The sequence below is a fragment of the Arvicola amphibius genome, chromosome 10 (genome assembly GCF_903992535.2).
Source record: "Arvicola amphibius chromosome 10, mArvAmp1.2, whole genome shotgun sequence".
Lineage (NCBI taxonomy): Eukaryota > Metazoa > Chordata > Mammalia > Rodentia > Cricetidae > Arvicola > Arvicola amphibius.
Genome location: NC_052056.1, coordinates 50,765,143 through 50,778,252, shown reverse-complemented (window position 1 = coordinate 50,778,252; position 13,110 = coordinate 50,765,143). Strand labels below are relative to the sequence as shown.

The following is a 13,110-nucleotide window of genomic DNA, read 5'->3' as shown; positions in this document are numbered from 1 at the left end:
TCCTGATGTCAAGGTGCAAGCCCTCAGCTACTGCTCCAGAGCCATGTCTGCACACTGCCATCAAGCTCCCCATCATGGCAGCCATGCATTCATCCTCTGTAATTGTAAGCAAGCTCCAACTAAATGCTTTTTAAAAATAACCTTCCTTAGTCATGTTGTCTCATCACAGCAATAGAATAGCAACTAAGACATGGACAGCAACCTCTTGCCAAATATCCCCCCTTATTCCAATAGTTTTAACAATCAGCACACTGTCTCACTCAGCCAGAACCTGCCTTTCTTCTAAACTGTAGATTTTAATCAATGGTCTGTTAGGCATGCCAGTGAGTTACTACAATCCGTTAAAAATTAATAATGTCCCCAAATTATATAACTCATCACCTCCCTGAAATATTTTACAGTTATTTACTAGTCAATCAGAGTTTGACCCATAAATCAAGTTGGAGTCCTCTCTGTTTCTTAAGCCACAGAGAAATCTTCTTAAGATAACCTATTCAATAGTTTCTAAACCCAAAGTCTTTTGACTGAGTGAATTATACCCTCACCCTTATCCCTTGAAGCATTGCCAGACCTCCAAACTGGCTCCCCGCCTCTATCTTCCATACTGTTCCATGCCAATGCCGATGCATTTTCCACAGTCCTCAAAATAACTGTTCTAAATGCAAATGTGTACTCCTTTGCCCAGTGACACCCTACCACCCTCGTTCTCAAGCCAAATTCTAAGTGCATTAGCATGGAAAACAAACAAGGTTCTCTGAGATCCTTTCCGGCCTCACATCTTGTACTCTTATTTCCAGAGAAATCTCCCATCATAATGACCTTCCTGCAACCCCATGAATAGGCAAAATACATTCCTATAAACAGGGCTTAGGGCATACTGATTCCTACCATTGGGAGGGCCACACCCTTCTCTGGCCATAAAGTGTGTGCTGTGGTTAAGAGTACATCCACTTTGGGGCCAAATCTCTCATTGTAGCTGTAGTACCTTAAGCAAGTGTTTAACTTTTGGGCCCCAGTGTCCTCGTCTTCAGTATCTACTCCACAAAGATTGTGCGGAGCTTTAATGAGAAGACGAACATGAAACTCTCATTGTTGCCTTTCACATACTTAGCAACCACGTAAGAAAGCTGTGGCTACAGTCTGTCGACTTTACTCTTCTTCTCACAGCACCGTCGAGATGACAATTTCTGTCCCCCTGCTTGCTATCAACCGCCACTCAACTGCTGCTGTCCTTTTTTACTGTCCTTTGCTCGCTGTTCAAATGTTCTGACTGGACTGTTTTATATATCTTTCTATTATTCTCAGAAGGTAGGAAGATGACTTCATTGGTATCCTAAGGGTCTTTGAAAGCATTCAGAAATGACTCAATACTTTCCTTAGGAATGCAAACTTTGAAGCAAATATTTTAAAAAAATAAGGAAGGAAACAAAGTTTGCAAGTTACATGGAAAAGAAATTACTACTTTTCATATGTCAGGAGAATTCCCAGTGCTTCTACCAGTCTGTCTGTGGATTTGCAAAGCTGCCTGTTATAACAGAAAAATCTCAAGTCAGCTACATATATGGATAGAAAAATTCCTAAAAAAAAAGTCACATGCATATGCTTAAGAAAGGCCTTAGCAAGAAGCTATCAAAGCTGGGGCTGAAGCTTGAGCAGAGATGTGTTGCGAAAGAAAGGACATGTTCCTTAAACTACCTAGACAGTAGAGAAGGGAAAAAAATAACAGAAAGCCGGAAATTATTCAGGTGAAATCTAGGAAAGGTGATTGGGAAGATGACTGAGAAAACCTGCAAAGGCTTCCTTGAATGTCATGTTGAAGAGTTTAGACTTGACAAGAGATGGTTCAACTCAGGTTTATTTTAACTTTAAGAAAGATAACATTTGACAGCAGCATGAAATGGGGATTAATGGCAGGAAGGGGAGAAGAGAGACCTATTAAGAACCAACTGAAACAGTCCAGGTAAATGACAAGTAGAAAAAAAGGCCTTAAATATGGCATTAAAAATCAAAGCGGCAAAATCAACAGAAGTCAGATGTGGGAGGTGAGGGAGATAAAAAAGGAAAAATGAAAATTGGAAACTAAAATAGTCTGTGGAACTAGCTGGTTGTAGATTAATCACATGGAAAAGAGGCTGAAGATTTAGGGGAGTTATGCTTTCAGGGTTTCGGACTAAGCATTAAAAGTGCCAGTGGCACAGTGAAGTGGTCATGTTCAGTAGATTCTGGAGTTTATGACTTTGGATTTCAGAGGAAAGGTCAGAGCTATAAAGACTCGGGAATCAGCAGGAATATCGCTGGCAGATGAAATCACCAGCATAAAGAAGACTGGCCACACAGGGTGCTTGTAGAGCAAACAGCAGAGAACAAAAGTTGGGCACGTCAATATTCGTGGAGATAATAACAAAGAGAATAAGTCAAGGGAGAGAAAGAAGTGAGAGAAGCTGGAGAAGCAAGCAAAACAAGCCACCACGCCAAAATGGCAGACTATAGGCAGGGTTAGAATTCACACGGACAAAGGAGATGCTAAACCGGATGTCAAACACTGAAGAAGCAAACCAAGGACTCAAAAGCTTTTCATGTAAGGATGTCAACGGACCGGACCACGTGGGAGCTGCACTCGGGAGGTGATGAGACGCAGCAGTCTTGAGCCTTTAAATAAACCTCTCGGTCAGAAAGCAGACAAGTCCAACAAGTGTCGAGGTGAGGACAAGGGCGAGGAGTTTTTTGATCTTTTCAGGCTTCGGTTTTTCTTTTTAATTACGCGGTAAACCGTGATAATGGCTGCAAGCTAAGGGAAGGAAGTCAATGGGAAGGGCAAGATCTACATTATAAGACAGAGGAATAAGTTCTGGGAGTAGGTCTCCAAAGTGGTAGATATGAAAGAGAGGTAGAGAGGCTGTCATCCCCTTGGGAAAGTGAACGGGGCTTCTTCTGGAGCTAGGTGAAAGAGGGGACAAGAAGGCAGTCTATGAAGCTGGGCGTAGCAGTGTTGGGAGGGCAGTTGGGAGGTGAACACCATCCTGCTTCTCACAAAGGAGTAAGTAGTGAATTATCAGCTTGGAGTGATGCTCATGAATGGGTTGGAAAGCCCCAGTGGCTGATGAGGCCACTGAAGCATCCATGATGAAAGACATGGGCGGGCAGAATGGAACCCTACAGCTCTGCCCTTAGAACCAGTCTCTGCCTGGAACAACCTGGGTCTGACACTAAAATTAAGTCAGGGCAGGAGAAGGATAGAGTCCAAGCTCTTCTTGGTAGATGCTAAAATAAAGGGCAGGGGTCCAGTGGCGGAGTCCACAACTTAATTAAGTCTGACTCGAAGTGACCCTGCCCCGTTCGTTGGTTTTAAGTGTCCTTATAAGAACAGGACCAGTAGATCTAGAATTACAGGGGTTAGGGCAGTTTGAAGTCGGTAACATCCTGAAGTCTGACCATATCATGACCTGAAGTGGACCAAGTGTCACTGAAAGATAAGCATTTTCTCCTTTCCATAAACCATACAGTGAGTAAGATGCGCTGAAGTTTGAAGTCTGTCTCTACGCCTTTAAGACTCTGGTGGAGAATGTAGTGGAGTGCAGCATGAGCTCACACTTGCTAAAAGTGAGAACAGCAAAAAAAAAAAAATATTTTTTTGCCCATGAATTCTCTTAGCCTCCCCCCTCCCCCAATCTGGCTGAACAGACTCTAAATCTTATGCAATGTTCCACGGGTGTGGAATGAAATATCCGAAGAAGGGTGGAGCCTCTCATTGAAATTTCAATTCCATGTAACCACAAAGAGGGAAACTCCACACCTGGAGTCTGTTCTCAACCGGTGGGTCGCGACCGTTGTGGGGCGGCACTGTTCAGATATCCTGTATATCAGATGCTTGCATCACAACTCAACAGCAGCAAAATTACAGTTGTGAAGTGGCAACAAAACTAATCTTATGTTTGAGGGGGGGTCATCACCCCAGTATGAAGAGCTGCAGTATGAAGGGTTGCAGCATCAGGAAGGCTGGGAACCACTGGTCTAGGGAAATAAGAACCACATTTGCACTACAGTGACTTTAGCAAAATTGAATCTACAATTTCATCCTTGTTGTTTTCCCAACGAGTGACTGCACTCATATGCAAAGTGAAAGCAACTTCATCATCGAGGAGGCATTAGATTCGACTGAGACACAAGATGTAAAAATGTAGAATTTTGTATTTTATCTAAAACACTATGACAGGAAAAAACCTCAAAGGCAGGTAAAATGGTCCTCTATAGATGGTAGCACTTAAAGAACATTGCTGAAATAAAACCATAAATTGTGGTGGTTTTTGTATTTGGAACAATGGAGGGGTAGGAATCTCTTTTTTTGCCCTTAGAACAAGGTCTTCCAAACTTGTATTAGAGCTTTACTGATGAAGTTAAGCTATCTGCCAAAACTCAGGTGACAGGAGAAGTGTCTCAGTGTAGACGCTGCATGCAAGGCACAGCCTGCTGCTCTAGCCTGCTGCTGCAGCCCCACAGACCAGGAACATACAGAGGCCCTTATTCCTTTAAAATGCCAACTTGCTCTTCAAAATAATATATTCTTCAAGAGAAAAGAAAACATTTTTACCTGAGCAGCTACATGACTGCTATATTTAGATAATAAAACATTTTTAACTCAATCATGTGCAAGCCTGACTTTTAAAAGTCACTCGGAACAAAGAAAAATCATTCAACCATCACAGAAATTATTGGTTCATATATACGGCTGACATTATTTATTTAAGGTTGTATTTACTAGTTAGTGATTACCCGGAAACTGTTATGCTCTTAAAGGAAATGTGATTGGGCATGCGGGGGAGGAGTAGGGACATTCATTCCATATCTTGTAAGCCATCACAGAGGGCTGCACTTGGTTTTAATTGGCTGAAGGGGGTGTTAGAAAGCCCAGCACGCTCCCCTCTTAACCACAGAGGTCACTGAAACTGCAAGAATTACAATGGCATGGCCCCTGGCTGCCCGTTTCATTATAAATGAAACTGAAAATAAGATCCACCCCAGCACAAATGAACGTTAGAAATCCCTGACTTTCATACTCGCTCTAGATTCTAAATCTACTCTCTTGGGTCCTTGATAACCGCCTGTGTTCTCAGACTGTTAACATGTTTTCATATGTGTTCTTTTCAAACTACATACGATATACACACAAAAGTCCAATTTATCATTGACAAACATTCATTTCTTGATTTACATATGTCTAACAACTCAAAAGCCTAATGCCTGTATTCTGGGATTGGATTTCTGTTTTGTTTTGGTTTTTGTTTGTTTGCTAGTTAATAGCAAATACAACAAAACAGTGCAAGTTCTGAATTTTGCCACTTCTTGTAGATTCAGATGTGTTAACATTGGACAAAATGAGCGTTAATTAATGTGATCATAACTGTTGCTAACATAGGCCTAACACAATTCCTATCACCAAAACTACCGTGCTAACAGTTTTGTTTTGTTTTTTAATCTACTTGAAAATAGGGCTTTAAAAAAACACAGTATATGGTTTATATTTTTACTTTTCAGACAAACAGGCTTCACCCTCCATCATCTGAGTCAGTGACATTTTGTTGCACATTTATACCTGGCTCACTATGAAAGCTCTCTGATTATACAACAGGTATTTGAAAACAGTGTTATAATGACAGCAATGGCAACAAGCATAGTAAAGATGACTGAGATCGGAAAACACCTCCTACCAGCAATTTAGATAATACAGATCCTTATTATTATCAGCTACAGCATGCAAGACACTTAGGGAGGGGAAAGTGATGAGCAGGGAATAAGGGTATCTTGGAACCAGTTCCCAGACACGGGCCTCTTTGAATGGCACACTGAGGTTAACCATCAGTTTAACGCTGAATTAATTTATCATCACCCTAAGTCAGATTTAACACTTGCTGTTTTCCTTGCTTCAAGCCTGTTCTGATTCTTACAAAAAAAGTTCGCAGAGGAATCTACGGATATGAAGCTCGATCGGCAGTATATGGTCAAAAAAAAAAAAAAAACCACCATTCTTCACTCAGCTTTTACAAGGGAGATACACGTTTAAAAACAGCAAAAATACTTTACAGAATATGGGGAGGAGGATGCATCTTTGGCTTCTAAGGACCAGTCTGCTGCATGTGTGTTTTGATTTGTTATTACTGTCTTTAGACCACTGGCAACATCTGAGTAAATTCAAAAAAAAAAAAGAAAGAAAGAAAGAAAGAAACGTTTCCCCAAAGGAAGGGGGAAAAACAACTTTAGTCTACAATAAGGAAAACATTAAAGTGCTGGCGCGGCGGGGGGGGGGGGGAGGGTGGTGGCGGCGGGGGTGTCAGGAGAAAAGTGTTTCCAGGAAGCTTGTTTTTAGGATTCAAAACAACAGCCACCAAATACGCAGCGAGAAAAAAAAAAATCTTTGAAAAATGCTGGTTGGGAAATGAAACTTAGGTTCAACGCGTCTCCTCTGCTCCAGTGCTAACGCGGTAGGGCAAAAGCCTTTCTGATCGACTTCACCAAAATGCGCACTTCATCACAAGAGGCCCCGGCCCTCCCACTCCAGACCTTCAGCCCCAAATGCTGGGTGGAAGCACCGAGAAGGGAGAGGGGTACAAGAGAAGGGGGTTCCTGGCAGCTGCCCCCTCGCTTTCTTTGCAGTTCAGGCTTGCACAGTTGCGGTTGTTCCTAGTCTTCCCTACGTGTGCGCACTGGAGAGTGAGAAGCTTCAGCCCGCTCTCCCCGGGGGGAAAAAGGGGGACCAAGGAAGAAGAGCGGAGGAAGGGGGGCAGGCAGGGGTGCAGATGCCCCGCGGGGCCCTCCCACGGGGGCGCTCGAGGTGCGCAGGGCCCGCGCAACCCGCCACCCTCTCCTCTCCTCTCCGCTCTTCTCCGGGGCGCCGCCTGACCGACGGGGGTGCAATCCACACTCCTGCGGGGGCGCCCGGGTGCAGCGCACCAGTCCGAGAGCCGCCGGGATCCCCGAGCCACTCACCGCAGCAGCAGGAGCCCAGCAACAGCGCCGCCACCAAGGGCCACATCTCCGCGCCGCCGCCGGGGGGTCGCCGCCGCAGGTGTCTGGAGCCGCCACCGCCTCCGCTGCCTTCAGGGGAACGACCAGCGAGCAGCGCCGCAGCAGTGACAGGCAGGAACGGCCGCCCAAGCTGCCCGGGAGCGCGTGCGCGCGTGTCCGCCGCCCCGAGCCCGCTCCCACGCCCCGCGAGCGAGCGAGCCGCGCACGCGCACTCTGCCCCGCCTGGCCGCCTCTGCTCGTTGACGTGACGCCAGGCTCACACCCAGGCTCTGGGCAGGCTCTGGCGGAGAGCACCAAGACCTAGCCTGCTCCTGGGCTGGGCGAGTTGGATTTCCTCCCTGCTCACAATCCCCCCCCACTCGGCAGCTCTCTTCCGGCTTCGTGTCCTGGGCCAGCCTGGAAGACGAAGCGTGGGGCACACGCGCTCGCCCGTACTCACGGCACGCGCCCCTGTGCAGCCGGGCTGTCCCCTCTCGGAGGCCAGCTCACCCGGACCTCCGCGCCGCCCAGCCCCAGTCCTCCTCCTCTCCGGGTGTGGGCGCTGCTACTGCTTTTACTACGTTCCCTCCCAAGGCACCGCCTCCTCTTCTGCGGCCCTGGAGCCCCGGGGCCGGGGCTGTGACCAGGGCCAGGCTCCAGAGGAGCTCCTTCCCTCTGGCTTTTCCTGGCCCCAAGCTCTCCCTGGCCTGACTTGTTCTGGAAGCAGTCCTCGTCCGTTCTTTTTACTTTGTTGGCCAATGTTTTCAGCCCCTATTCAGGCTTAGCCAAACAAGTTCCATGCGTGATGAGTAGTTTAAAATGTGACGAGAAAAACACACGAGAACCAGCAGCGGATGGGGTGGAGTGGGGGCACGGACACGGATTGTGGCAGACCGGCTCTAGTGTGAGTAGACAGATCCATGACGCTACCAACAGTGTTGAGAACCTGGAGTACGTCGCATCTTTGTTTAGACCTCTTCCCTGTTTGGGTTCAATTCTTGAATGATGGAATAAAAAACAAATGTAGCTCTAAGCCACACCCTTCATCCTGAAGCAAAAGTTCTTTGCCATCTACCTTTATCTAAGTAATAAGAGGTGCAGAGTCTGCCCACTCCCTGGTGATATTGGCTATCACACTATTCCATTTCTTCATATCTTCTCTCCGAGCCATCTTCTAAGTATCCAGTGTGACAGTAATACAATTCGGGATACAAAACAAAAAAAACAAAAACAAAAAAAAAAAAAAAAAAAAAAAAAAAAAAACAAAAAAAACAATGCCACTGTGTTTGATGCTGTGACAGGGTGTGCGTGTTCTTACTTCATATTTTCCTAGGGAGACACCCTAGGATAAGGTACCAACAGCAAGCCAAAGGAGGATTCTACCAAACTCGGTCTTGAACCAAAAGGTTGGTTGAGCTTTCAGTAAGGGATTACTTCCGGTCCAGCAGCACGGAAGATCTCAAAGCAACCGCACCTGAAATTTTCAGGGCAGCATGAGTGCCTTCCTCATTCTTCTGTTACCTTCGGATAGGCTGTGCACTCTAGCACCTACTTAGAGTTGGCTGAGAGGTGTAGGAGTGGTAGCTGGAATCTCAAAGGAAAGTTCAATGGCCCTCCTTACATCCTCCTTCCACGAGGGAACTTTCACTGTCAGCAGACCCTACTTCGAGAATCGCAAGTAGTCACAGCTGTTCTGAAGAAGACGATGGCTGTTATGCTCAAAGAATCACACTTAACATCCTTTAATATACAACTTTTCTGTGTGTGTGGAGAGAGAGAGAGAGAGAGAGAGAGAGAAATGATTTTCTCCACATTAGCAATTCCATAAAACTAGAAAGTCTTCCCATCTTTCCACTGATCTAGGCAATGGAAATTATATAGTAAATGTATAATAAATGTGTTGATGTGACTTGAGGGTTAGAGTTATGATGCCAATGATTTGAATGGCAGCCTGGACAGCCTGAGGCTATCAAATGAACCCATTGATTCTAGTCTACCCACTGCTGATAGGGATACAAAACAATCCTCACCCACCAGACTTTGAGCATGAGGGACACTATGTATCAGAGAGCAGCTGCTTGGCTAAAAAAAGGCTGTCAGCTGTCCCTGGAAGCAACTAACCCGGTAGAGCTCAAGAGTGACTGGGAAGGACTGTGCCCAACCTGCAGAGGTGGAGATCCGGTGATGTTCTTGTGCTATGCTAGAAGCTACTGGGGCCATGTGCTTAAGTCTTTTTTGTGCAGAAATTGGAATGAACTCAAATCAGGTGGATCAGAGCCATCTGGGTGATAACTGTCCTCTCAGGCATTTGAGATGGGACATGTTGTGGTTGGGGTGGGGGCTATCCCAGAAAAAAATCCACAGCAGCTTGCTCAGATTTGATAGCTTCTCTCTGAAATAGCTTTAAACCCTAACTCCAGAACCTAAAGTCCTTGAGAGTTCTCTTTCAATGAATCCAAGTATTTTTCCAGACTCTGAGCTCTGCGTGGGACAGGAGAATGGTACACATTAGAAATTTTGAACATGGGTAGCCCACATTGACTATACTAACTAAAGGAGTCTTCACACAAGCCGTGGACAGTGTGTTGCCATGTCCAGTTTAGATGAGGAAACAGGAAAAGAGGCACAACAGGCAGGTTACATTTGCCGATGTTCTCTGTAGAGCTAACCTGTGCCCTTTCCCTGCACTTTCTTTTAAACTCCAGACATGTGCTTTTCCCTTCGTGTGCACAACAGATCACTTCTGACCTTGTAGACGAGGAATGTGGAGCTTGGTTACAAGGTTAGAGAAGGGGCTATGATCAGAAATCCAGCTACCCCAAGGCCAGTGGGAAAGTCACAGCTTTCTTTCCCAATTCATGACTAGTTCCTCTTCTCTCACCTTCTGTCTTAACCTCACATCTCCCTTACTTTTTCTCCCAGCATTACATCTGCCCTGACCCTGTCTAAAATCTTAAGTTGGTACACTCATATACTTTTGGTTGCCTTTCATGTAACAAATTTCTTGCTTCATTTATGTGAAGCACACAGTGACAGGAGAGACACAGAACTATATCTCAGGTTCTCCTGACCACTCTTGAATGCCTAGCAAGACATGGTCTGTGCTTTTGGTAGGGCAAGATGCAGTTTTCTTCCCAAATGGACCTACTACGATCTCACAGAAGACAAAAGCCCAAGAGAAGGCCATCTAAGTCAAACGGCCATCTCTTAGTTTCCATGTTGTTACCACTGAAATGATCTGTTTATGTGGCTGTCTTTTTGATTAGTGCAAACTCATTCCTATAGAGAGAGCCTTTGGGTCATTCACACTGCCAGTCTCATTGCCCGACACACAATTACTGCTCAAAGAATTGTCATGGAAAAAATAAAGGGGTGTTCATAAACATTTGTGAACCAGTTCTTGCACTAAGCTTGAAACCCATCTGACATCAGACCTTCTCAGCATCATTGAATTCCTGCATCTGGCTCATTAGTGACCTTTTATCAGATTTTTGCAGTTCTTGACTGCGTTCTTGATGCTTCTGATTATTTATGGATGTGTGGGTGATGCATGTTCATACATGTATGGGTGCAAGTGCACATGTTTGTGCCCTTGTGTAGAGATCATAAAACAGCCTTGGGTGTCATTTCTCAGAAACTATTTAGGAAAGAAACAGTTTATAGATGAAACATCTTCCCAGATATTCTGATTATTTTTTGTCAAATGAAGATCAGAGCCATCTGGGTGATAACATGTCTGCCCTGGAATTTGCTATGTTGGCCAGACTGACTGATCAATGAACTCCAGGAATCGTCTCTTTCTCCTCAGTGTGAGGATTAGAAGATACCATAGAAAGATCCTTGAGTTCACAGATAATCGCTAGAAAAATCTGGAATGTTAAACAAGCAGGGTTGTCTCTCCAAAGGAATCTATAATCTGTTTTCCACCCAGAAGATTGAAAATGAAGTTGGCCTATTACCTAGGTGACCCCTGTGTAGCACAAATAATAAAAAATCCAAAGACAAATTCTGGGGCTCAAGCTGAAGAACAGAAAAGTAAAACATCCAAGCCACTAGAAAAGTCTTACCTCTACCAAGGCTGGGCGACAGCAGACAGAGCCTCTGTCTCCTTCCGTTTTGTATTCCCCTTTGGTGCTGGGATTAAAGGTGTGACTCAGTAGTACTGGAATTAAAGGTGTAAGCCATAATCACCTGGATCTGTTTCTGCATTTGTCTTGTGTAGCCCACGCTGGGCTTGAACTCACAGAGATCCATCTGCCTCCTTCTCCCAAATCCTGGGATTAAAAGTGTGTGACACCACTTCCTGACTTCTAGTAGCTTAGTTTTAGCTTCTGATCTTCAGACAAGCCTTATTTATTAAAACATAATTAAAACATCACTATGCCCCTGTGCTATCTGTAGGGACTGGAGGTGGCTAATAGCCTAAGTGACCTCTGTGTTATCTGTATGGCTGAAACCACACTGGCTCCTCCACAGATCCTTAAGATAACACATGTAGCCTATCTATAGAACCCATCTTTATGGAAGAAGTGACATGTTCTTTGAAAAGAGTTTTGATGTAATTATGCTCCATTATGCATACCAGGAAACTTTTCTTCAGGATTGTACCGTACTTAAATAGGTCCAAAATAAACTGCCCAGTGTCAGACTCTCAAAGTTTGAACCAACACTGGCTACTGAGTCCTACTGAACCAGACGTTCTTCTTGCCTCACACACATGGTTCCTTTGCCAGCTATGATGTTTGCAAAGCCCTCCCATGTTTGTGTGTGTTGACTGTGTTGTGTGTGTATGTATTATGACTTATCAAGGGGGCTTATAAACTATAATCCATGCATTCCAACAATGACAATCTCCCAAAAGAAAGGGCAAACTGATAGTAGTTGTTTAGACCAGGAGATTGGATGTGGCAGCAATGTCAGCATGGTGTTGGAGTCCCAGGTGGGCCCTAGAGGGACGGATGCTGGTCTTCTGCCTGTATTGGAATCCTGAAAGAGTGGGTTCTAACACCAGTAGCAAACCCAAAAGCATTCCCAGCTGCTTGAGTTTCAGGTGATTCCAGATGTAGTCAAGTTGACAACCAACATTAGATATCACATGATGATTCTGGGGATTGAACTTGGATCCTCATGTTCACAAGCACTTTAGTGACTGAGCTTTCTTCACAGCCCATCTGGTCTTTGCAGAGGGGAATTATATTTTTAACACCCTGGCCAATGTCATTCTAGCTCACTTCTTCTCTATGATCGGGCATTTATTTATGCTAGCAACACTGGAACACTCTTATACTTTCTCACTCCTGTGCACCATTCAGGCTGCTCCCTCTACTCACGTGTTCTTCTGATATTCTCTTCTCTCCTCACCCAATGGATTCCAAACCAACCTTCAAGGCTGAGATTAAATATTACCTTCAAGAAGTCTTTCTTAACCCTATACCTTTAGCCTAACTCATGGTTTCTTTGCAGATTCAATTACTTGTCCCCTGACTTCTGGTTCACCTTGTCAACAGATATTTATTTCTCTAAGTGTGTCTCTTCTTCCACCACATTACCTCAGAGGAGTTTATCCTGGGTACCTTTGTATCTCTGTATGAGCTAGGGCAATGCAGAAAGGCAGACCTGATAGGTTGTCGTATACTTATCACTTGGACTTTGTGGAAGATTGGTTACAGGATTTCAGAAACTACGAATTCTCAGGTCCTTTATATAAAATGATGTACTTGTCAAGGTTCTCTAAAGGAACAGAACCAACAAAATAAATATATTCCAAAAAGAGTTTTATTAGAATTGCTCACATCACAGGGACAGGGTAGCCAAAACTGGAGAGTGTGTATGAATTATATGAAAATATACCATTTATGATTATTCATCTGAACTGGATCTGGAATCAGCTAAAAACACACACCTCTGGGCAGATCTGTGAGGATATTTTTAAGAAGGACTAACTAGGGAGGGTCCCTGTAGAGTGGGTAGCACCATTGGACTACAGCCAAGTTATAGACGGGTCACAGGACAAACAGGAGTGCTTAGCCTGCCTGCATTTGCTCTTTGCTGGTGAATGCATCTACTGTTACTACTGCTGCCCTCCTTCACTGCATCAGAAACCCATGTCTT

At 44.7% G+C, this 13,110-nt stretch overlaps 1 protein-coding gene across 5 annotated transcripts in view; it reads right to left on the bottom strand.

Annotated features, from left to right (window-relative positions):
• Cd47 (CD47 molecule) overlaps window positions 1–7,533 on the bottom strand; it is a 54,814-nt gene extending 47,281 nt beyond the window's left edge. For 2 of the 5 annotated variants that reach the window (XM_038345015.2, XM_038345018.2), the window contains exon 1: window positions 6,982–7,532. In XM_038345015.2, coding sequence (XP_038200943.1) covers window positions 6,982–7,027 — 46 coding nt within the window. In that variant the 5' untranslated portion in view covers window positions 7,028–7,532. Of the gene's footprint in view, window positions 1–6,981 lie in introns of all 5 variants that reach the window. The other 3 variants (XM_038345013.2, XM_038345016.2, XM_038345017.2) reach the window with 3 other exon arrangements.
• Between the last annotated feature and the right edge of the window lie 5,577 nt (window positions 7,534–13,110).